A 25,717-nucleotide genomic window follows, 5' to 3' on the forward strand; every position below is an offset into this window, starting at 1 on the left:
TGTTCTTACAAGCATTTAACAACTTTATGATGTGAGTAAATGTTATATACTATAATACAATAAACATTTATAAAACACTTACTATGTGCCTGGCACTGTGCTAAGTGCTTTGGATACAAATAAGAAAGACAGCCCCTTGACCTCCCAAACAGATACCTAATGAGAAGACAACAAAGAAGAGGAAACTGAAAGTGGAAGTGGGAGCATGGGGGTGGCACCATGATAATAGAGAGTAGAAACCAAAGCAGTGGACCTAGCAAGAAATGAAGAATAGGCTGGGCTTCTGGGGCCTCTTTATGTTGGGGATTTGGGGAGTCATTTACTAAATAGAATTTTCTTTATAAAAGAAATTAATCTGTACCTTACATGCATATATATGCATGGTAAATCCTAGAATTTAGTCCCTTTCATGTTGAATAGAAAGTATGGGGAAGTTGACTGAAATGCATGGGATAAAGCTTATAGTAAACTTACCATAGATGATGGCATATTACTACCTAAGCTTTGAAAAAAACTAAAGATTCTAAGAGAAAGAAGGGGGGCATTTCTAGGCATGGGGGACAACGTACAAAGACTTGAAGACAGGAGATGGAATTTTAAATTCTGGCTATTTGTAACTAATTTGACCGGAAAAGTGATTCTTATCTAGTAGCTCATGAACCTCTGGGGATTTTTAACAATGGCCAAGGAATTCACAATAAAAATTATTTCATGGTACTGTAAGCACTTAATAACTTGCACAGTTATGTTACAAATATATTTCTCCCTGTGACAGCAAGCATATGCATTTTGGAAGCATTACAAGTTTATTTCTATAGTGATTTGAAAATGTTGTGATCATGAGCACAATGATTTTAGTGCTTTAGTTTGATTAGAACAAATTGATTGCTTCTAAGAACAAGCTCTTGTAGTTTCTCAATCTGTCAAATTGTTTCCAAACTACCAGAAGGAATCAGTGCAAACTGACTGGCATGCACATTTCCTCATTTGCAAGAAAGCCTGCAAAAGTCTCCTATCATATTTCACCACAAATTTGTGTGAGCAAGCATTTTCATTTTATTCTTGTTTTAAATCAAAATGTAAAAATAAACTTCATGTGGAACCAGATTTAAGACCATGTTTATAAGTATTGAGCCAAACATTGCAAACCTTTGTTCAAATAAAAAGTCTAACATTGAAATTGTTACTATGATTATTATATTATGTTAAGCATTTTTCAAGATGTAACTTATTTCATGAAAATGTTACTTACATTTGATAAAATTTGTAGAACAATAAAAAAATTAGTAAGAAGTCCTGCAGGTGATGTTAAACATATAAGGCCTTGGATTATTTCTTTTTAATTCTTTCACAATGTTGCAATAAAATATAATTATGTTAAGGGTTTTAATTTTGTCAACTTTTTATAATTATAAGTAGAATAAAATTTTATATTGTAAAATTATAAACATTATATAATGGAAATTTAAATTTGGAACAGTTGAGGCCAGAGCAAAAATTTTCACTGTAGTTATTGTAAACATATAATGAATAAATCTAAAAAATATATTATGAACATCATAACAAAATACATTGGGGGTTCAAAACATTTACCTTTTTTAAGGGAACATTTGGACATTGAAACATTCCCAAAAAATATTGGGAAACAATGGATTATGATATCAATAAAAGGCAAGAATATGAAATAAGCCGGGGGGGGGGGTCAGACTGTGAGGGATCTTAGATGCTAAGCTGAAGAAATAAAATTTTATCTTAAAGGCAACAGGGTGTCACTGAGAGTCCCTGAGCAGGGAGATAAATATGGTTATACTTAAGATTATTTTGGCATTTGCATACATAGACTTTTTATAACAAAACAAGTTCTTGGGGGCAGCTAGGTGACGCAATGGATAAAGCACCGGCCCTGGATTTAGGAAGACCCAAGTTCAAATCCAGCCTCAGACAGTTGACACTTACTAGCTGTGGGACCCTGTGGGCAAGTCACTTAACCTCTGTTGCCCCGCAAAAACAAAACAAATAAAATACTTTTATTTGGAAAAAAACCAAACAAACAAAACAAAAACAAGTCTGTTCCTAACAATTTATTTTAATCAAATGACCATTTGATCATTTTACTTAACAAGTAAAAACAAAGAAATGAGCTATAATTTTTTATCTGTTATAAGCATATCCTATAAAATGCTATTTTGATCAATGCGGTTTTGCAAGCACTTTATTAAATGTAAGCAACCTTCACTGCAACATTATTTATTTATTTATGTGTTTGTTTGTTTATTTTTTTCAGGGCAATGAGGGTTAAGTGACTTGCCCAGGGTCACACAGCTAGTAAGTATCAAATGTCTGAGGCTGGATTTGAACTCAGGTGCTCCTGAATCCAGGGCCAGGGCTTTATCCACTGGGCCACCAAGCTGCCCCCACTGCAACATTATTTAGTCAATCATCCAAGACCCAAATTGGATTGTCTGAGATGATTTAAATTAGTGTGGTAGCTCCAGAGACACACCTGAACTTCAGTTAAGCACTGCCATATATACTGCTTACAGCAAAAATAGCCTAACTGAGAACCTAACTGCCCATTAACACTTTTTCGTAACATTTCCCTAGAACCAATTAATTTTAGGCAGATTATGCATGTGTTATCAGCTAAAATTTTTAAAGATAAATTTAAATGTTACACAATTCTAATGAACTTTATTAAGGGTTGACTATGTGACAGGTGGTATGCTAGATTTAGGAATATAAAGAACTTGTAGTCTAGTAGAGAAAATATGATATGATAGCTAGAAGCATCCAGGTAGGTCAGTGGATAAAGTACTGGGCCTGGAGTCAAGAAAACCTGGGTTCATATCCCATCTCTGACACTAGCTGTATAACTGTGGGCAAGTCACTTAACATTGATTGTCTTGGTTTCCTCAATTTTAAAGAGGGGATAATAATAGCACCTACCTCCCAGGGTTGTTGTGAGGATCAAATGAGATAAGTTGGAACCTGAGTGGGGAACTCTAAACTAAGCAGTCTGGCCTTTACTATCACTGTGTCACTGAAAGTTTCTGAGAAATGTGATTTTTATCATCAGAACTGTGCAACAGAAAGACTACTCCTGTGTGAAAGACAGAAGCAGGGATAGAGTAGAGAAGCAGGTAGAAGATCAGTTAGAAGGCTACCAGAATAGTCCAGGAAAGGAAATGTAGGTCTGAATTAGGGTAATAGCACTAGAAATAAAAAAGGAGGGAATGACTGAGAGAAAAATGAAGTAATATCTTGGCAACTGGCTGGATATGGGACTCTCTACACCATACCACCTTGCTTGTTCCCACTCTGCCTTCCACTTTCCAAGTCTCCTTGTTTGTCTTACCTTTTAGAAAGTATAAATATCTTGGAGGTATGGATTGTCTTACTTATTTGTATTTGTATCCCTACTGCTTTAGCATAGTGCCTGACATACAGTAAGGCTTAATAAATATTCTCATCTAATTTTTTATTTTTATCTCTAACTTTAATATTAGCCATGTAAAGTCCCAGGAAGAATGAATCCTCTTCCTCTAGTCCTGAGCTCTGTATACCTCTTACTCTTGTTTCAAAGTAGTTTCATGATAATTTTTATTCATTATCAACTATACTTAATAAATATTAGCTATTGCTATTTTGGGTATCTGTAACAATTGGAATGATGCCACCTGCTGGAGACTTACTATAGCAAAACTCCGCTATGAGAAAGCATCTGAGGGCAAGACAGGAAGTAACATTTGCTGGTGGGAGGAAGAGGGGGCGAGGCTGGTGCTCTCCCTCTTTCGCCAGAGTGGAGAACTGTAGCTCCCCAAGACAGATGGATGAGTCTAGGCCTTTCTCTCTCTCTTTACCAAATTCTTATTCTCCTTAATAAATGCTTAAAAATCTAAACTCTTGCTAAAGCTTATAATTTATTGGTGACCACTCATTAAATATTTTAGACAGTATAGCTAGAATTTTAGCCCCCTTACATATCTTTTTTTTTTAGTGAGGCATCTGGGGTTAAGTGACTTGCCCAGGGTCACACAGCTAGTAAATGTTAAGTGTCTGGGGCCGGATTTGAACTCAGGTACTCCTGATTCCAGGGCCAGTGCTCTATCCACTGTGCCACCTAGCTGCCCTCTAATGGATTTTCTAATCCCCTTTTATGATTCAAAGATTATTTCTTACTACTATGATCTAGTCAGTATCCAAGAACAGAGACAAAAAAAAGAAAATATAACTGCTTCAATATCTGATCAAGAAAAAAACAAATCCATTCCATAAACCTTCCATTACTTCACTGTATAAACTCTGTGTGTCTGTGTCCCAGTTATACACACCTCTATGACCCCGTGTATTCTTCACCACCATTGGAAATTCCAATACTTCTGCTTCATCAATCATTTTAGCAAAATTTTCATGACCACCTGTTTAAAGAAGAAAAGAAAAGGTGTTTTACTATTATTCTCTTCTAAATTTTATATATATATATATATACACACACACACACACACACACACACACACACACACACACACACACACACAAAGTCAAAGGGAAAGCCTAATTTGATTATCAAAGTCCTGGAATAAATTTTTAGGAAGAAAATTCTGGAGAAGTAAAGATTAGTTTTACTTTTGAACTACTTGCACATTTTAGGATATGAGATATTTTAAACGCACCAAATACTTACTACCTGATCTTGAGTCTGGACATTTCACCAAACTTCTCAATACCCACAATCTATATCTTCACACTAATTCAGGTATCCATAGGATTAGTCGTACCTTTTTTTTTTTTTTAGTGAGGCAATTGGGGTTAAGTGACTTGCCCAGGGTCACACAGCTAGTAAGTGTTAAGTGTCTGAGGCTGGATTTGAACTCAGGTACTCCTGACTCCAGGGCCAGTGCTCTATCCACTGCGCCACCTAGCTGCCCCTTAGTCGTACTTTTAAAATTCCATTACCCATAACTACCACTTCCAAGATCTTCAACTATTAAATTATTATCATAACCTCCTATCCTTTCATTTCTTTCTCACTCCTTCTTAAATCTATTTTCATTCTTCCCTCTTTTCCCAGACCACCAGCTCTGTTGTAGTCTTTCATCCCTTCATAGTCTTGACCTTATAGTTAACCAGTTTAATTATATACTTTACTCATTCATGAATTCTTTGCCCTTTTCTCATGCCACCATTCAGTTGTATCAATCTCTAGGTCAGGATTACCCCCACTATCATCATCCTTCTTCTCTGATGAATATGATAGGAAAAAAAATGGCCCTTACTATAACAAGGCAATTGGTAGTGTCTTATATAGACGAGGAAGGTTTTGCTAAAGGTTGGTTCTACTCTAGAACCAAAGAATGTCAGAGGTGGAACAAAGTTTAGATACTTAGTTCAAACTCCTCCTTTTACAAATGAAAATTGATAGCCCTCCCAACTCAGGCTGTTCCCTCCATTCTTTTAATTCCTTTAAACTGAGAATATTTCTATTTTAATTCAAGGTATAATTTGAAGTGGTTACTGAAGCCTAGGTTCTTAAGTCTTTTCACCCATGTGCATTTGACAAAGTTGACCTAACATTTCATTAAGTAGAAAAAGAGTAATAAAAACATCTAGCATGGAAGTTTAAACATTTACACATAGTTCTGAAAGTAAAGAGCACTAGACTGCAGAAAATTCAAGAGTCCTATGTTCACAGACTTTTAAGCTAAAAGTAACTATACAGTAACCTCACCTCCATTTTACATATGAGAAAATAAGGCTCAGAGATGGAAATTACTTACTCAGGATTACAAACCAGATTAATGCCAAAATCAAAATTGGAAACTAAGTCTAATTATCAGTATGGTGTACATTATACTATGCTGGCTCAAACCCACAGGTTCCCAGTACCTTGAGGTATAATTCATCTGTCACCTGCAGCTTAGACTAATTTAAAGCAGTTAGGTATTATTTTAGCATCTCCTTGTTTATCTTGGGCATCAGAATCTAAGAGATGTTAGAAATTCAGAGGATCAGAAAATTAGAGATTTAGACCTACAAGGGACATTGGAAATCATGGGGGGGGGGGGAGGGGGAGGGAGGGAGGGGGGCGCAGTTAGGTGGCAAAGTGAATAGAGCACTGTCCCTGGAGTCAGGAGGACCTGAGTTCAAATCCAGCCTCAGACACTTAAGATTTGCTAGCTCTGTGACCCTGGGCAAGTCACTTAACCCCAATCACCTCACCAAAAAATAAATAAATAAAATAAAAATAAAAAAGAAATCATCTAGTCCAAATACTTCATTTTAAAGAGGAGGAAACTAAGGAACTAATAAATAGGTTGTGAATAGCCCAAGGTCACACAGGTATTAAGTGACAGAGCTAGGATTCAACACCAGGTGCTGACTAAATCCAGAATTCTTTGTACTGCACCTCAGCAAGTCTCACCCCATCTGAACAAGAAATCTCCCTTACAAGATCCCCATACAGTTGAGATTCTGCTTCTGTTTGAAGACTATCCTCCAATGAAGGAGAAGTCACTATTATCCAAGGTTGCCCATGGTACTTTTGCACAGAAGTAAATGTTAAAAGTTTTCCTTAGATCAAACCTAAATTGACCTCTTTTGAACTTTTTACTCATTGTTCTCAGTTCTGCCCTCTGGGATCAAATAGGGTAAAAGTTAAATTGTGAACAGCATAAAGAACAATCCAATATTTGAAGATAGCTCCCAGGTCTCTTCTAAGTTAAACACTCTCAGTTTCTTTACCATATGCTCATATGATATACTCTTTAAGGTCCTTCACCATTCTAGTCACTCTTTTTTATACTCTCAAGCAAATGAATATCCTTCCTAAAAATGTTATGCCAAAAGAATACAGTAATTATCTGATACCTAAAACATACATGACTTGATCTTCCTAACATCTTTAACACCACCACCACCCCCGCCGCCATTGCCACCTATACTGGTTCTACTGCCCCTCTATTCACCCTCACCTACCATACTATAGGTTATCTTTTTACAGTTATCTACACTCATTGCCTCCTCAACTTTATTTTATTTCTTTGGCCACTACTCAATTGTAAATTACAACTACTTTCACAAAGGGTGATATAAATGACAGAATGTAAGCTCCTAACTGCAGAGACTATTTCATTTCTCTCTATATATATCCCTGGTGCCTAGCACAGTGTCTTGTACAAAGTATGCACGTCATAAATGTTTGTTCGTGACTAATGTGGAAACATGTTTAATGTGATTATACACATAGAATCTATATCAGATTGCTTACTGTTTTGAGGAGGGGGGGAGGGAAGAGAAGAAGGGAAAAAAATTTGGAACTCAAAATCTTTAAAAAAAGAATGTTGAAAACTCTAACTGTAAAAAATGTTGAAAACTCTTTAACTGGGGGCAGCTAGGTGGCACAGTGGATAAAGCACTGACCCTGGATTCAGAAGGACCTGAGTTCCAATTTGACCGCAGACAATTGACTAGCTGTGAGACCTTGGGCAAATCACTTAACCCTCATTGCCCCACCAAAAAAAAACCCAACAAAAAAAAAAAGAAAGAAAACTCTTTTTAACTGGGAAAAATAAAATACTATTAAGGTTGAAAAAAAATTATATGCCAATAAAACCAAAAACCAAAAATGTTTGCTGACTTACCTCCTCCTAAAACCAATGTACTTGGCCCATATTCTTACCCTTGGTGATTTCATCTATTCGGTTCCTTAATCTCTTTCTTTACCTATCTCCCTGATCACATTGTCAACTGCCTATTGGGCATTTTTGCCTACAGTAACTCAGAAAAACTAAAACAAAATTGATAATATCTTCTACCATAATCTTATATCTACCATACTTGCTATTCCCCATTTCTGTTTACATCCTCCTAGAAACTCAGGTTCATAACCTTGTTATTCTTCATAGTTTCCTCTTCCTCATTCTTCATATGCAAAGTCTACATCATTTAAGATAGCTCTTGAATCTTTCTCCTTTTCTTCATTCACATAGCCATCAATCACTCTAGTTCAGTCCCTAATAATCTACTTCATTCCCATAACCTCCTCACCAGTTTCTCTGATACCAGTCTCTACCCCCTTATCCCCCACCTTATGCATCCTCCATAAAGCTATGAAAATAATCTTCCAAAAACACTGCTATAAGTGTATAACCTCTCTTCTGTAGCTATAAAGGCCTCCATATTCCCTCTAAAATAAAATGTAAACCTGTCAGTAAAATAAAATGTAAACCTGTCAGTAAAGACTCTATATAATCTGGCTCTAACCAGCCTTATTTCAAACTACTATTCTTCAAAGAGTCTAGGTTCTAGCTGAAAATGAACTAAATGGTTACCTAATTGAACATACCAAAACCTACTTCTATGCATTTGCACAAACCATCCCTTAGGTACGATAGTTTTGGAGTCAGAGGACTTAACATCAAATCCTAGCTATAATTTATTACTTTTATGACCTTGCACAAGACATTTACCAGATGATGTCTAAGACCTCTTATAGCTCTAAATCTAAGAAGTTGTCCTAGATCCATTTCCTTTTCAACTCTATATTGGAGAATCCTTATACTTCTTGATGGTGCTGATCTTTCCCTATTGCTAGTTCTTCTGAAATAATTTTTAATCTTCTTAACTATAAACACCATTAGAAATTATAAGTTTGGGGGCAGCTAGATGGTGCAGTGGATAAAGCACCGGCCCTGGATTCAGGAGGACCTGAGTTCAAATCCAGCCTCAGACACTTGACACTTACTAGCTGTGTGACCCCGGGCAAGTCACTTAACCTTCATTGCCCTGCCCCCCCCCAAATCTAGTATAGCGCCTTGAATTTAGTGGGTGCTTTTAATAAAAGTCTGTGTTGAATAGAATGGTAATGAAATTCTATTATTTCCTGTCTTGTAGTATGGAGTTAAATGAGAAGCCAAGATTCTGTAACTAGCCTACTCAAATTGTTAAAAATACAAAGTCTTTAAGTTATTTTATCTATGAAGTCCCTCATTGCTGGATTTTCCTTAAGCATTTGGTCATTCCTTTGAAAACTGATGGATTGTAGACTCATGCAATATTTTCCTATTGATGGCCTCACCATAAGAGAAGGTATCTGGAAGAGGAACACCATGGCCAGCTAGCTCTTGGAAAGTCCAGAACTTATTGACACAATTCAGGATAGCTTGAGGCCGGTTCATCAGCCGGCATCCCATCTTCTCTAGGTGACGTAATACAGTGATATCACTATCACTCTGCACCCAAGGTGTTGGTACCCTTACAACCACCACCTGGGGATAGGCAGTGATCAACTCCCCATTGATTCGGAGACCTGCAAACAGAGGGAAGAGAAATAAGTGCATTAATTTAAAAGGTTCAAAGGAGATGATAGAAAAGACAACAAAGCACAATAATACATATATTCCAAAGCACAGTTCATGTAATACTTTGCATTGTTATTGATCATTAAGACCCATGATGACCAACAATGCAAATGTCAAAACTATGGCAATATCGGGATTCATAACTCCATAGTTTAATAAAAGTAAATTTTATCTTCAATAGACTAGACTAGGGGGCAGCTAGGTGGCACAGTGGATAAAGCACTGGCCCTGGGTTCAGGAAGACCTGAGTTCAAATCCGGCCTCAGACACTTGACACTTACTAGCTATGTGAACCTGGCCAAGTCACTTAACCCTCATTGCCCTGACCCAAAATATATATATATATATATAAATATATAATCAGATAGCCTGAAAAACTATAAAAAAACCCAACAGACTAGACTAAAGGTTATACTGTATTGGAATGGAAATATTTTCTAAACATTGTATTTTTTTAAAAAGAAACCATTAAATTTATTATTAAAATCCCCAAACTCTTTTCCTGAATGGTTTTCTTCAAGATGGTTCCTTTAATTAATGTAGCTTTACTTTTATAGGTCATTACGCATATCCTAGAGCCAGAACCAATCTAACTTTACTGATCCAAGTAAATTTATTTCAATGACCATTTTTTTTTAACAGTTTACTATAAAGATGTTAGGTATATACAGAAAAATAAATAAAACAGTGGGGCAGCTAGATGGCGCAGTGGATAAAGCACCGGCTCTGGAGTCAGGAGTACCTGAGTTCAAATCAGGCCTCAGACACTTAACATTTACTAGCTCTGTGACCCTGGGCAAGTCACTTAACCCCAACTGCCTCAATGAATGAATGAATGAATGAATGAATGAATGAATAAAACAGTTCCTGCTCTGAAAGAATGTATAATATAGTAAAACAATATACCATATCATACTATGAAAATGGGCACTCATTCGACTCTGGGCAAGATTCCATGACCTCCTGTAGTTAACATTTCTGTGTTTTATTATTTCTCATCTAAAGGATTTATAAAATTCTGCTTTTGGGTTATTTAGATCAAGCTAAGTAAGGAGATGTATTTGAGGCTAGTCATTCAGTAAGACTACAAAATGAAAAATGCTAAATTCTACACACTGCTCACATCAATGATCAGTTATTTTTTCAAGTAATAAAACCATCATTGCTTTTCATGTGTTATGTTCTCATATACCTACATAGCATATACATACATACAAAGTCCTCTTTTTTGTTGTATTTTCTTAGATTCTGATTTTTTTTTCATTTTACCAGACTTTTTTTTTTCCAAATTACATGTAAAGATAGTTTTTAACATTCATTTTTGTAAGGTTTTGAGTTCAAATTTTTTTCTCTCACCCTCCTTTCCTTCCTCCCTCTTGAAGCCAGCTAGCTATCTGATATAGGTTATATATTACAATCATGTTAAACATATTTCCACATTAGTCATGTAAGAGAAGAGTCAAAAAGGAAAAAGAAAAAAACACACAAAGAAATGACAACAAAAAAGCAACAACAAAAGTGTAAATAGTATGTTTCAATCTGCATTCAGACCCCATAGTTCTTTTTTCTGTATGTGGAGAGCACTTTCCTTCATGAGTCTTTTATATACTTAGCTCTTAGCAATACAATGATCCAAGACAGTGCCAAGTATCACAGTTGATCAAGTGATCTCATTAATTTCTATGGGTTCACACAGGTACAAAAAATATTTATACAGTGCCAAGTATCACAGTTGATCAAGTGATCTCATTAATTTCTATGGGTTCACACAGGTACAAAAAATATTTATAGCAGCTTTTTTTGTGGTGGCAAAGAACTGGAAATTCAAGGGATGCCCATCAAACTGGAGAATGGCTGAAAAAGTTGTGGTATATGATTGTAATCACTATTGTGCTGTAAGAAATGAGGAGCAGGCTGGTTTCAGAAAAACCTGAAAGACTTACATGAACTGATGCAAAGTGAAGTAAGCAGAACCAGGAGAACATTGTATACAGTAACAGTTTGATGATTGACTATGATAGATTTAGCTCTTCTCAGTGATATAAGACAATTCGAAAAGACTCATGATGAAAAATGCTATCCACATCAAGAGAATGAATTATGGAGTCTGAATGCAGAGTGAGGTATACTATTCACCTTTTTTTTCTTTCTTTCTCATGGTTTTCCCCATTTTGTTCTGATTTTTCTTTCACAACATGACTTATGCGAAAATGTTAACATGATTGTACTGTATAACCTATATTAGATTGCTTGCTGTCTTAGGGAGGAAGGGAGAAAGATTTGGAACATAAAATCTTACAAAATGAATACTGAAAACTGTCTTTACATGTAATTGTGAATAAAATAGTATTAAATGGAAAAAAAAAGTCTACGGGTTCAATACTCTTCTATGAAGATGAGGCCCAAATCTATATTAAATCCTCAATCCTGAACTCTAGGACTATATAACAATTGTTTATTAAGACTCCTACTAAATGACCCACAAATAGATTGGGCTCAACTTAAAACAGAACTCATATTTAATCCCAAGGACGTCCCTCCTTTCTATTGATGGTACCACCATCCCTCCAGTCTTTCAAGTCCCTAATCTTGGAGTCATCCTTGATTCTTTTCCCTTCCTCAAATCTCATCTCCAGTTGTCAATTGCTGATTTTTCTTTCATAACATTTCTTGCCATGTAAAGAAAGTTCTTGCATTACTTATGTGAATTTGCCTGTGGATGTGGAAAGGAAAGGGAGGCACAGAGTTCAAAGACATATTGAAGAAGGGACCAAGAATGGAGTAGTGAGAGCAGGACAAGGAAGATGTTGGGGCTTGGATGGAACTAAGAACAACAAGCAGACACAGACACAGACAGAAGAGGATGGGTGACAGGTAGGGGGGCCAGGGAACAGACACCCAGTACCCAAGCATGGATGGAAGACAGGTAGAGGTTTGAGACAAGGGCAGGTAGGCAGAGTGGGGCAAAGGTCTCTCCCCAAGTCCCCAATCTGGATAGGGTGGTGGTCTCTTTACACATCTGTTCTGCTTTCACTTGGAGGTTCACTTTTTTTTTTCCTCTTGGTGGGGAGTTGAAGAGTAGGAGCTAAGAGAGAGAGAGTACAGTACTGTACAGTAAAGTTAATATAGGTGTTTTTTGAAATGTGGTTTTCTTTCAGAATTTTTTTAGGTAAAGTTGAATGAGTATTGTGAATTTATATAAAGCAAGAACTATCTGTATAGTCTTCTCTCCAGTCAGTTACTACCCTAGTTCAAGACCTTATCACTCTCATGTAGATTGAGATAGTTTCACCCCCATTCAAAAATCTTTAAACGGTTTCATTTTTCTTTGGGATGAAATACAAATTCCTCTTTCACCTATCCCCTAGTCTTATTTTATAACATTCCCCCCTTTAAATATCTTTCCATTCCAGTGAAGCTATTTTACTAGCTTTTTTCTGCCCACAATTTTCCTTACTTGCCCGTGTTTTATAGAGGTTGTTACCCATGCCTAAAATGCATTCTTTCACCTTCATGTTACAAAATCTTTAGCTTTCTTTAAAGCACAACCATGGCCATTTTCTTCACCAGCCCTTCCCGATCCTTCCAGTTATTAGAATTCTTCCTCTTAAAATTATTTTGTATAAACTTTGTATTTACTTATGTATATGTAGCAAACCCCCCCAACCCCCAACCTATATCCTACAGGGAAGGGAAAGTTTCATTTTAGTCTTAATATTCCTGCACAATAACCTGCCCGTTACAGCTGCTTAAACATATTTGTTGAACTAGAGGGAAGAAAATCTCCTGTATACATGTATTTTTTATTAATAAATGCTTTATTGATATTTTCTTTTTACATCATAATCATATAATTTACCATCCCCTCCCCCCATCAAATCTTTCCCTTGTGACAAAAACATTTGATACAGAAATCTTGGCTAACAATATTGGCTAAGTATTCTGTTCTAGTAGTATCTCTCCTCCCACTGTAAGGGAGAAGGTTTCTGTATACTTTTAAAGAAAAAAAAACAGTCACTTGTCAAATGCTTTGTCATAGGACTAAATGGTAGTTTTCTAATCTAGTGTGGCTTGGGAAACTAGAGGTTGACAATTTCACTACTGTTTTCACTTGGCCTGAGCAGCTGTATAAGAAACAACAACAAACATTTCTGAAGTACCTTCCATATGCGTAGGTCTGTGTCAGACACTATAGATACTAAGATCTTTACAACGCTAAATCTAATCACAAATTTTTTTGTGGGGAGGGGTTATGAGGGATACAACATATAAAAAACAAAGTGTATGTGTGTGTGTGTGTGTGTATGTAGATTTTATATATATATTTTGTGGGGCAATGAGGGTTAAGTGACTTGCCCAGGGTCACACAGCTAGTAAGTGTTAAGTGTCTGAGGTCAGATTTGAACTCAGGTCCTTCTGAATCCAGGGTCAGTGCTTTAGGGGCAGCTAGATAGCTCACTGGATAAAGTATATAATTAAGATAGGGTGTGGTGAGGCAAAAGAGAGAAAATCATCTAGAGAAATTTAAGCTGAGGCTTGAAGGAAGAACAAGATTCTGAATAGTCATGAGAAGAGACTTCATGTGGGGCACAGTGGAGAGATTTTGCAAATGTTTGGATGCAGAGGAAAAGCTGCTATGTAGTATACTTTGGCTTGAAACATTGTAGGGTCTGTATGTTTGGAAGTGGTGTGAAATGAGGCTAGAAAGGAAAGCAGATTCAGATTATACAGGGTCTTCAAGCTAGGCTAAAAAATACATAATTTATTTTTACAGGCACTGCGGAGCTCAAAGGACAATAAGATGACAGAAGGGGCAGTTAGGTGGCATAGTGGATAGAGCACCGGTCCTGAAGTTGGAAGAACCTGAGTTCAAATTTTACCTCAGACACTTACTAGCTGTGTGACCCTGGGCAAGTCACTTTATCCCAATTGCCTTAAACATCCGGGGCCATCTCCCATCATCCTGAGAACATATCTTGCCCCTGGACCCAGAGAGCTTTGGAGGAGAAAGTAAGGCTGATGACTCTGCACAACCCTTCCTCACTTAAAATCCAATTTAATGCAAGTCATGAGATCTGTCATGGTCCTCTTCAAGAATGAAGGACAGGGGCAGCTAGGTGGCGCAGTGGATAGAGCACCGGCCCTGGAGTCAGGAGTACCTGAGTTCAAATTCGGCCTCAGACACTTGACACTTACTAGCTGTGTGACCTTGGGCAAGTCACTTAACCCCAATTGCCTCACTTAAAAAAAAAAAATGAAGGACAAACAACAACATGATCAGACCAACATCTTACAAAGATTAGTTAGGCAACTTTTTAGGGAGTGAATTAGAAAGGAGAATATCTGAAACAAGGGTAGTTGTACAACATGTAACAATTGGAGTGATGCCCCCTCCTAGAGAGTTACTGTAGGAAAGCTCCCCCATGAGAAGGCATCTGAGGGCAAGCCATGTGGCCTAGGAGGTCAGTTCCTTGGCACCAGGAAGTGACGTGTGTGTGTGTGTGTGTGTGTGTGTGTGTGTGTGTTTGGGGGGGGGGGGTAGACAGGCTGTTTCAGTTTGAGGAGAGGCTTCTGGGGGGAAGAAGGAAGCTTTGGGTCCTTTTTTGTTCCTGACCTCGACATGGCAGGTCAGATGATGGGGTCTCTTAGAAATAGTTAGATTTTTACCTTTCTCTCTGATCATTAGATCCTAATGCTCTTTAATAAATACTTAAAAGTCTAAACTCTTGCTAAGGCTTCTAATTTATTGGTGACCACTCATTAGATTTTTTAGACAGTATAGCTAGATAGCAACTTTACAAACATAAACATAAAAATGAACAAATCTGAAGAAGAATAAAACAGAGCTATAAGAACAATTCATACAATAACAACTATACCATAAATAAAAACTTTGAAAGGTATATCCAGAGGATCATGATGAAACATACTATCCAGATCCTGACACGTGTGTGAGAGGTGTAGAGTACAGAATGAGTTGTATATAGAGAAGGAGGTAATTTGTTTTACTTGACTATGCATATTTGTTGCAAGGAAATTTTTTGTTGCTGAGTCATTTCACAACATTTTGGACAACAAGAAGTCTATTGTTTTGTTATAGTTGTCATGTCTGACTCTTTCCATTTGGGTTTTTCTTGGCAAAGGTACTAGAGTGGTTTACCATTTCCTTCTCCAGCTCATTTTAAAGATGAGGAACTGAGGCAAACAGGGTTAAGTGACTTGCCCAGGGTCACACTGATAGTATCTAAGGCCACACATGGAAGATGAGTTTTCCTGACTCCAGGCCTGGCACTCTATCCACTGTTTCACCTAGTTGCCCTACAAGGAAATAGTCCTCTGTTAAAAAAAAAAAAAAAAACAATGTGAAATGTTGCACACACTTCCAGATGAGGTTACTTTATTATTTAAGTTTTGTCTATTTTACTTAGTTATAAGAGATTTCTCATGGAATAAGGATGATGTGTAAATAAACATAAAGTAAAAAACAAAACACATAAATAAAAGGGTGTTTGACCCTTAGGAACGACAATTAAGAGATCATTGTTAACTTTGTTCTCTCTAAAGTTCAACTGACTAATGAGACCAGAAGCTGGATTATAAAGGCTTTACAACAAGGCTTCTTAAAACTTTTTCCACTTGCAATTCCTTTTTGGTCCAAGAAATTTTTACATGACCTGAGTATATATGTACATAAAATATGCATAAAAATCAAACATTTTTCACTATCCCCACATTTGGTTACATGATCCCATAGAGGGTTGGGGCCCCCAATTTAAGAAGTTTTGATTTAGAAGACAGTTAAAGGACTGGAAGTGAAGGCAATGTGCATTCAGATCTCTCTTCCCCATTACTTTCCCCATTGCAATTTGGCTATATCTCAGGTTGAAATAAGAAATTAAATGGGAATTTTGGAGGAGTTTTATAGCCACTGATGACATGTGAAGGCCAACAGACAACAAAGAAAAAGTTTAGAAACTCAAATGCATAAAATATATGCTTAGTATAATGTAACAATCAACATATTTTATTAATACCATAATAATTCAGACTTCTTTTCTGGAGGGCCAAAACACTTTATGTGGATTTTCCAGATGGGGGGGGGCACTGCACCCCAACTCCTGTGATGTGGAAGGGATAACTATATTATTTTTTCAGAGAATTTAACTTTGTAGAGAAATATACAACTGGTGGGGATGGTAGGAACTAGTGAGGTGTTTTTTGCCCCTTTTAAAGAATATGGAAAAATGGCCTATCTCCAGTATGCAGGGAAGGAGCAAGTAGACAGACAGAGCCAATATTAGATAATTGTAAAGCATGTTAGTGGGAGGAATCTCTTGGAGAAAATGGAAAAGGATAGAATCAAGAGTAGATGTAGAAGGGGCAGTTAGGTGGTTCTGTGGTTAAAACACTGGCCTTGGATTCAGGAGGACCCGAGTTAAAATCCAGCCTCAGACACTTGACACTTACTAGCTGTGTGACCCTGGGCAAGTCACTTAACCCTCACTGCCCCACAACAAAACAAAACCAAAATAAACAAAAAGAATACATGTAGAGGCCTTAGCTAGAAAAAGGCCCAAATCTTCATCAGAAACTGATGTAAAGGAGAGTATTGGGGGATGATATCAGGTGGGTATGAGTTATGGACAAGAGGCCAGCATGAATGGCTTTCTTTCTTTCTTTTTTTTTTTAGATAGGGGAATAGGAGTTGGAATAGAAAAGACTGAGTTAATATTATTAAGCAGCCCTGGGGCAGCTAAGTGGCGCAGTGGTTAGGGCACCAGCCCTAAATTCAAGAGGAGCTGAGTTCAAATCTGTCCTCAGACACTTGACACTTACTAGCTGTGTGACCCTGGGCAAGTCACTTAACCCCCCCCAAAAAAGAAATAGAAAAAAAATATATTAAGCAGCCCCTTTCATTAGTCAGTTGCCTTGTGTTTATAGTAACCTGGCTCAAATTTGAGATGCTAGGGGCAGCTCGGTGGCACAGTGGATAGAGCACTGGCCCTGGAGTCAGGAGGACCTGAGTTCAAATCTGGCCTCAGACACTTACCAGCTGTGTGACCCTGGGCAAGTCACTTAACCCCAATTGCCTCACACACACACACACACACAAAATTTGAGATGCTACTCATTTTTCAATTTCTATCTATGAGTGAGGCTAACTGATGGATAAAGCCAGTTATTGTTAACTAACTGCAAGTTGAACCACTAATGGAGACGTTCTCTACATAGAAGCTTTTGAATTAAGTATAGTTTACTGTAATCCTTGATTCTATTTATCAAGAATTAAGTTTTCCTCGAAACACAGTCATTCTTGTTTTGTTTTTGTTTTGAGGGGCAACGAGGGTTAAGTGACTTGCCCAGGGTCATACAACTAGTAAGTGCCAAGTGTCTGAAGCCGAATTTGAACTTGGGTCCTCCTGAATCCAGGGCCTATGCTTTATCCAGTGCACCACCTAGCTGTCCCCAGTGCATTCTTTTTTTTTTAATCGTAAAAGTATTTTATTATTTTCCAGTTACATGAAGAGATAGTTTAACATTTGTCTTTAAAAGATTTCTAGTTTCAAATTTTTCTCCCTTCCTCCCCTCCTTCTCCCCTCCAAGACAGCAAGCAATCTGATATAGGTTATATATGTACAATCACATTAAACATATTTCTGCATCAGTCATGTGTGAAAGAAGAATCCATGCAAAAGAGAAAAACCTCAAAAAAGAAAAACCAAAAAAGTAGAAATGGTATGGTTCACTCTGCATCTAGATTCCACAGTTCTTATTTCTGGATTTGGAGAGTATTTTCCATCATGAGTCCTTTGGAACTATCTGGACCTTTGTATTGCTGAGAAGAGTCAAGCCTATCACAGTTGATCAACACACAGTGTTGTTGATACTGTGTACAATGTTCTCCTGGTTCTACTCATTTCACTCAGCATCAGTTCACATGAGTCCTTTTAGGTCTCTCTGAAATCCACCTGCTCATTGTTTCTTACAGTACAATAGTATTCCATTACATTCACATACAGCAACTTGTTCAGCCATTCCCCAAGGTCACACAGCTAGTAAGTGTGTGTTAAGTGTCTGAGGCCGGATTTGAACTCAGGTACTCCTGACTCCAAGGCTGGTGCTCTATCCACTGCGCCACCTAGCTGCCCCTAGCACAGTCATTCTTAATAAATTTGCTTTTCCAAATTTCAACAGTGTTTTTTCTTTGAACTTCTGTATATGAGTACTCTCCTTATCACACTCAGTCTAAAATTAAGGAAGCTTCTGTCAAGGTCATTTTCAGGATATCGATGTCCAAGCTAAGAAGACTACCTATATCCTGAGATAATAGTCTGCAGCACTAGGACCAATTATTTTTAGGTTAATTATGAATACCAGCCCATCAGTTCTTCCATTCATCCTCTCCAACTCCAGACAACAGGCACTTACATCTAAGGACTCTGAGAATCTTGAGTATGTGCAATGGTTGAATTACCTCAACAAGCAATCATAAGTGTGGAAAAGAGTGCCTATGAACTAGGCTCATGTGTCCTGACAATCTGTATTCAAATATGACCATCTAACCAATTAGTACACTTAAAAAATCTTCAAGAAAGCTTGAATGGCATGGGCCTTTACTGATAAATTCACAGTTATAAGTATAGTTTTCATTATATAAATGCTTGAACAATCCAGGCTCAAATCCCATTATTGCCAAAGACTGATGTGTCTTCAATTCTTAAATTCATACTGGAACTTACAATGAATATGGAGAAGGTTGTCATGAGACCAAAGGAAAACTATAGGCCCATAAGTATGTACCCTTTATTTAAGAGGTACCCAAGGTTGGGGCAGCTAGGTGGTGCAGTGAATAAAGCACTGGCCTTGGATTCAGGAGTACCTGGGTTCAAATCTGGCCTCAGACACTTGACACCCACTAGCTGTATGACGACCACGGGCAAGTCACTTAACCATCATTGCCCCACCAAAAGAAACCCAAGAACAACAAAAAAGAAGTACCCAAGGTCCAGGACCATGGGAAGCATTCAGACTCTCAGCACTTGTTATTTAGAGATCTGGAGGGCTGTAACTCATCTTTCTAAGAATACTTACTCTTTAATAAATCTCACTGGAATATTGGGGGAAATAAAACAAGATGGAAAGAAAGGCCCCACCCTCAAAAAAGTTCTCTGTTTGGAGAAGATAACAGGCCAGCAACTGTGTACAAACAAGATATATACAGGATGAACTGGAGATAATCTCAGAGGGAAGATTAAGGGGGATCAGAAAATGCTTCCTGAAAGGGTGGAATTTTAGTGGGATTTGGGGGTGGGTAGGAGGAACTAACTACAATAAAAAGGCTAGAAAGGTTAGAAGGGCTCAGGTTAGAAACAGCTTTAAAAGCCAGAGTATTTTATACTTGGTTGTGGAGGTAATAGGGAATTAATGGACTTTACTGAAAGGGGCAGGTAAGGGGGAAAGAGAATGATATAGTGAGATATGGAAGACCAATCTGACAGTTGAGTGGAAGTTGGACTGGTGTGAGGACAGATTTGAGTGAGACAGACAACCAGAAGCCTGGTGCCAATAGTCCAGGCATGAGATGAGGGTCTGTAGCAGAGTGTTTGCAGTTTTAGAAGAGAAGGGAGAATATATAAGACATGTTACAAAGGTAGAAACAGGATTTGACCACTGACTGGATGGTTTAAGGGAAAAGGTGAATTCAGTTTTAGACATGTTGTACTCAAGGAAGATAGGGGACATCCAGTTTAGGATGTCCAATAGGAAGATGGAGATGAGGCTAGGCCTGGACAAGTATCTATGAAGCATCTGCATTAAGATGATATAATTGGGGGCAGCTAGATGGCGCAGTGGATAGAGCACCAGCCCTGGAATCAGGAGTACCTGAGTTCAAATCCAGCCTCAGACACTGGTTTTATAATCTGGTTGATTATAGCCAAAGTGAATCTAGACTTCGTGAAATAACCATATGGAGTGAACCTCAATGGAAGAGAGATTGTTGAATGATGGTGGTAGATGGTAGGCCTAGAAGTTATAAATGCGGAACTAGGCTGATGCCTCCTCCAATCCAGTGACAGGGTGCAACAAAAAAAGGTACAACAATCACTGGAAAAAGTGGCCAATGGATCTATTTCCGAGTGTATGAAGAGTCTTAAATAGTATTCATACAGTAATTTACATTAATCTTTATCAAATTTCATCTTGTTAAAACTTTGTTGCACTATTTCTGCCTATTCATGTGTTTTGAGATCTCAATTCTGCCATCCAAAATATTAGCTGGATCCCATTTTTTTTTCCACCTACAAATAATGTACATACTCCCCCCCCCCAATGATTTGGATAAAGGAATAAAGGGAATATTAAAAAAATTTTCAGATGGCACAAACTGGTCAAGGAAAACCAACATACTAGACATCAACAGTCACTATCCAAAAAGATCTTATAGACCAAAGCTAATACTTTTGGGTTTTTGTTTTTAAAATTTTTTTATTTTTGTAGGGTAATGAGGGTTAGGTGACTTGCCCAGGGTCACACAGCTAGTTAAGTGTCAAGTGTCTGAGGCTGGATTTGAACTCAGGTCCTCCTGAATCCAAGGCCAGTGCTTTATCCACTGTGCCACCTAGCTGCCCCAAGCTAATACTTTTTATAGGAAAAAATTTAAAGTCCTAGAATTGGAGTAAAATAATTACATAAATAAGGGAATAAGTACACAAAAGTTTGTGTGAAAGAGACCCCAGGATTTTGGTGAACTGCAAGCTCAATAGGAGTGCAAGTACAACATTGCAACAACAAAAGTATTTAGTAATTTTAATCTTCATTCAAGAAATAATGCAAAGAACAAGATGACAGTTCTATTGTGCTCTACTTGCCAGACCATATTATATATTGTATATATTCAATTATATACTATGAATTATACTGTTAGATGCATATATTATGCATATATAACATATTATATATTCAGTTCTGGGAGTAACATTTTAGGAAGAACCTCAACACTGGTTTGGAGGTGCAGAGTAGAGCAAACAAGATGGTAAAAGAACTGGAGACCTTTTCATAGGAGGACTAACCCGTATTTTCATTGATAAGGACAATAAACTTGTACTACTTCATCTCAAAAGGCAGAACTGGGAAGCATAAGTAGAAATTGAAGAGAAAGATATTTAGACTCAATATAAAGAAACACTTCCAAACTATGAGTTAAAGGTTGAAAGGGGTCCCTCAGTGGTTAGTGGAGCCCCCCATTATTGGAGTTATATGAGAGAGGATACACCTACCTTTCCAGATGTTATAGAAGGGATTCCTCTTTAAGTATAGATTGTACCACCACTACATTGCATCTAACTTTCCTTCCTACTTTAACAATTTTAATTTTGAAATGTCAGTGCACAACCTGACATTAAAAAATATACTACCAAAAAACAAACAAACAAACAAAAACCCCATGGCATACTACTGGGGCAGCTAGGTGGCACAGTGGATAAAGTACTTGCCCTGGATTCAGGAGGACCTGAGTTCAAATCCAGCCTCAGACACTTGACACTTGGGCAAATCAGTTAACACCCATTGTCCCACACAAAGAGGGAAAAAAAAAAAAACAACAATCCACATAGTACCAGGGAGCAGAGCCAAGATAGTGGAGGAAAAGCAGTAACTTTTCAGAGCTCCCCACGATCCATGATCCATCCACATACCTCCAAACAATGCCATAAGACAATTCCTGGAGCAGCAGAACCCACAAAAGAACAAAATGAGATCATTTTCCATCCAAAAACGGATTAAAAGGGAGGAAGGAAGGTCTGTTGTACCAGGGAGGGGAACACAGCCATGCTGCGCAGATCCAGCCCCAAGTAAGCCGCGCCTCCAGCCTTGGAATCATCAGCTTCAGCTAGTACTTCTGGAACTCAGCTTACAGACCAGTGAGGGAGTCCAGGGGTTGGCCAGGGGGCAGCTGGCAGGAGTCTCTCCTGGAGCTAAGGGAAAGCACTGTTGTGTTGCCCATGTTGAGAACCAGGAAGCAAACTTGAGTGGCAGCAGCCCAGAGGGGGAGGGGCACAGGCTCGCCAAGCTTGCAACCACAGAGAATCAGATTTCAATCAGATTTCTGCTGTCAGGTTAAAGAGCAAGCAGGCCTGTGGTTACTTACAGGCCAGGCAGGCTGAGAATGAGCCTCTCCTTAAATCATACCACCTGGGACCCCCTGAAGCTTGGGGCTGTGTGTCCTGGAAGCAGTGCTCCATGTTAAGAAGGAGTTAAAAGCCAAGAAATAGGCAGGCAAGATGAGCAGGCAGAGAAAGCAGCTGACCATTGAAAGTTTCTTTGGTGACAAAGTAGATCAAAATACACCCGAAGAAGAAGATAACAAAGTCAAAGCTCCTACACCCAAAGCTTCCAAGAAAAATATGAATTAGTCTCAGGCCACAAGAAGCACTCAAAAAAGACTTTGGAGAGTAAGTAAGAGGTACAGGGAAAAGTAAGAGAGGTAGAGGAAAAAATGGAAAGAGAAATGAGAGTGATGCAAAAAAAAAAAAAAGTCAACAGCTTGAAAAGCCATATTGACCAAATGGGAAAAGAGGTACAAAAGTTCTCTGAAGAAAATCATTGCTTAAAAATTAGGTTTGAGCAAATAGAAACTAATGACTTAATGAGAAATAAAAACACAATAAAGCAACCCCAAATGAATAAAAAGAGGGAAATGTGAAATATCTCCTTGGAAAAACAGCTGACCTGGAAAATAGATCCAGGGGAGATAAATTTGAAAATTATTAGACTACCTGAAAACCATGATCAAAAGAAGAGCTTAGACACCATCTTCCAAGAAACTGTCTGGGAAAATCGCCCTGGTATTCTACAAGCTGAAGGTAAAATAGAAACTAAAGAATCCACCGATCACCTCCTGAAAGAGATCCCAAAATGAAAACTTCCAAGAATATTATGGCCAAATTCCAGAGCTCCCAGGGTCAAGGAGAGAATATTGCAAGCAGCTAGAAAGAAACAATTCAAGTACTATGGAGCCCAGTTAGGATAGCACAAGGTCTAGCAGTTTCTACATTAAAGGATTGGAGTGCATGGAATATAATATTCCAGAAGGCAAAGGAACTGAGATTACAACCAAAAATCACCTACCCAGAAAAACTGAGTATAATCTTTCAGGTAAAAAGATGGGACTTAAGTGAAAAAGAGGACTTTCAGACATTCGTGATGAAAAGTCCTAAACTGAATAGAAAATGACTTTCAAATATAAGACTATAGAGAAGCATAAAAAGGTAAACAGGAAAAAGAAATCATGAGGGATGTTAAAAAATTAAATGTTTTGTTGTTGTTGTTGTTGTTGTGGGGCAGTCAGGGTGGGTTGGCTTATGCCTGGGGCTGGATTTGGGCTCAGGGCCTCCTGGATTTAAGATTGGTGCTTTGTTCACTGTGTCACCATGATGACATCTTTAAAATAAAATTAAGGGGAGAGAGGAATGCACTGGAGAAAGGGAAAGGGAGAGGTGGAATGGGGTAAAGTAGCTCACATAAAAGAAACAAGAAAAAACTTATGTAGTTGAAGGGAAGATGGAGAATGAATGAGCCTTACTCTCATCAGAACTGGCTCAAAGAGGGAATGACATACACACCCAAGTGGGTATAGTAATATTTCTTACCCTATGGGAAAGTGGGAGGGGAAGGGCATAAGGAGGGAGAGGTGAAGGAAGGGAGGGCAGATTGGGGGAGGGGGAAGTAAGAAGCAAAATACTTGAGGAGGGATAGGGTGAAAAAAGATAGAAAAATAAAGTAAATATCAAGAAGAGGGAATAGGATAGAGGGGAATACAGTTAGCAGTAATAACTGTGAAAGAAATGATGAGCTGGATGCTATCTGAAAGACTTATCCATCTACAAAAAGAAAACTAAAAAAACTGATGATATCTGAATACAGATTGAAGTATAAATTTTTTTTGTTAGTTCCTCTTACTAAAGTCATTTTGCCTGTTTTCTTTCACAACCTGACTAATGTGGAGATGTTTTGCATGACAGCACATGTATAACTTATACTGAATTGCTTGATTTCTTAAGGAGTGGTGGGGAGGAAAGGAGGAAGATAATTTGGAACACAAAGTTTTTTTAAAAAAATCAATGTGTGGGGCAGCTAGGTGGCTCAGTGGATAAAGCACCAGCCCTGGATTCAGGAGGACCTGAGTTCAAATACGGCCTCAGACACTTAACACTTACTAGCTGTGTGACCCTGGGCAAGTCACTTAACCCTCATTGCCCCACAAAAATAAAACAAAAATCAATGTGAAAATCTGTTTTTACATGTAACTTGGGGAAAATTATAAATAAATAAATTTATTACCAAAGAAAACATACTACTAGTCTTAAGACTACAATACCCAACTAAAAAAATCTAGACAGCTCAAAAGTCAGCAGAACTCAATACCACCACTAGGTCTATATTCAAAACTGATCATAAAGGGAAAAGGAGCTACATGTACAAAAGTATTTATAGCAGCTTTTTTCGTGGTGGCCAAGAATTGGAAACTGAGAATATGCTCATCAATTGGGGAATGGCTGAATAAGTTGTACTTCATGATTGTTATGGAATACTATTGTGCCATAAAAAATGACAAGCACACTGATTACAGAAAAACCTGGAAAGACTTACATGAACTGATGCAATGTAAAGTGAGCAGAAGCAGAAGAATATTGTACACATTAACAGTTAACACTATGTGACTAACTATGATTGACTTAGTTTTTTCTCAACAATACAATGATCCAAGATAATTCCAAAAAGACTCATGATAGAAAATGCTATTCACATGCAGAGAAAGAAAATGATGGGAGTCTGAATGCATAAAATTTCCACTTTATTTTTTCTGTAGTTTTTTTCTTTTTGTTCCATTTCTTCTTTCACAACAAGACTAATATGGAAATGTTTTACATGACTGCACATATACAACCTATATCAAATTGCTTATGATCTTAGGGAGGGTAAAAATTTGGAACTTAAAAAAAAAATTTTTTTAAATGTTAAAATTTGTCTTTACATGTAACTGGAAAAAATAAAATACTATTTTTAAAAGTCAGCTGGGGGGGGGGGGGCGCAGCTAGGTGGCACAGTGGATAGAGCACCGGCCCTGGAGTCAGGAAGACCTGAGTTCGGGTCCGGCCTCAGACACTTAACACTTACTGGCTGTGTGAACCTGGGCAAGTCACTTAACCCCAATTGCCTCACTAAAAAACAAAAAGTCAGCTGGGGCAGCTAGGTGGCGCAGTAGATAGAGCACCAGCCCTGGATTCAGGAAGACCTGAGTCCAAATCCAGCCTCAGACCCTTGACACTTACTAGCTGTGTGACCCTGGGCTATAGTCA

At 37.9% G+C, this 25,717-nt stretch overlaps 1 protein-coding gene across 8 annotated transcripts in view; it reads right to left on the reverse strand.

The window, feature by feature from the left end:
* Positions 1–25,717, reverse strand: part of RIMKLB (ribosomal modification protein rimK like family member B) — a 98,039-nt gene that overhangs the window by 24,069 nt on the left and 48,253 nt on the right. For all 8 annotated transcript variants that reach the window (XR_006353302.1, XR_006353303.1, XR_006353304.1 and 5 more), the window contains exons 3-4: positions 9,077–9,307; positions 4,332–4,418 (exon numbers count right to left, since the gene is read on the reverse strand). Coding sequence is in view for 1 of the 8 variants with exons in the window: in XM_043967403.1 (XP_043823338.1) it covers positions 4,332–4,418; positions 9,077–9,307 (318 nt within the window). In the remaining 7 variants the exon portion in view is untranslated. The remainder of the gene's footprint in view (positions 1–4,331; positions 4,419–9,076; positions 9,308–25,717) is intronic.

Source organism: Dromiciops gliroides, chromosome 5 (genome assembly GCF_019393635.1).
Source record: "Dromiciops gliroides isolate mDroGli1 chromosome 5, mDroGli1.pri, whole genome shotgun sequence".
Lineage (NCBI taxonomy): Eukaryota > Metazoa > Chordata > Mammalia > Microbiotheria > Microbiotheriidae > Dromiciops > Dromiciops gliroides.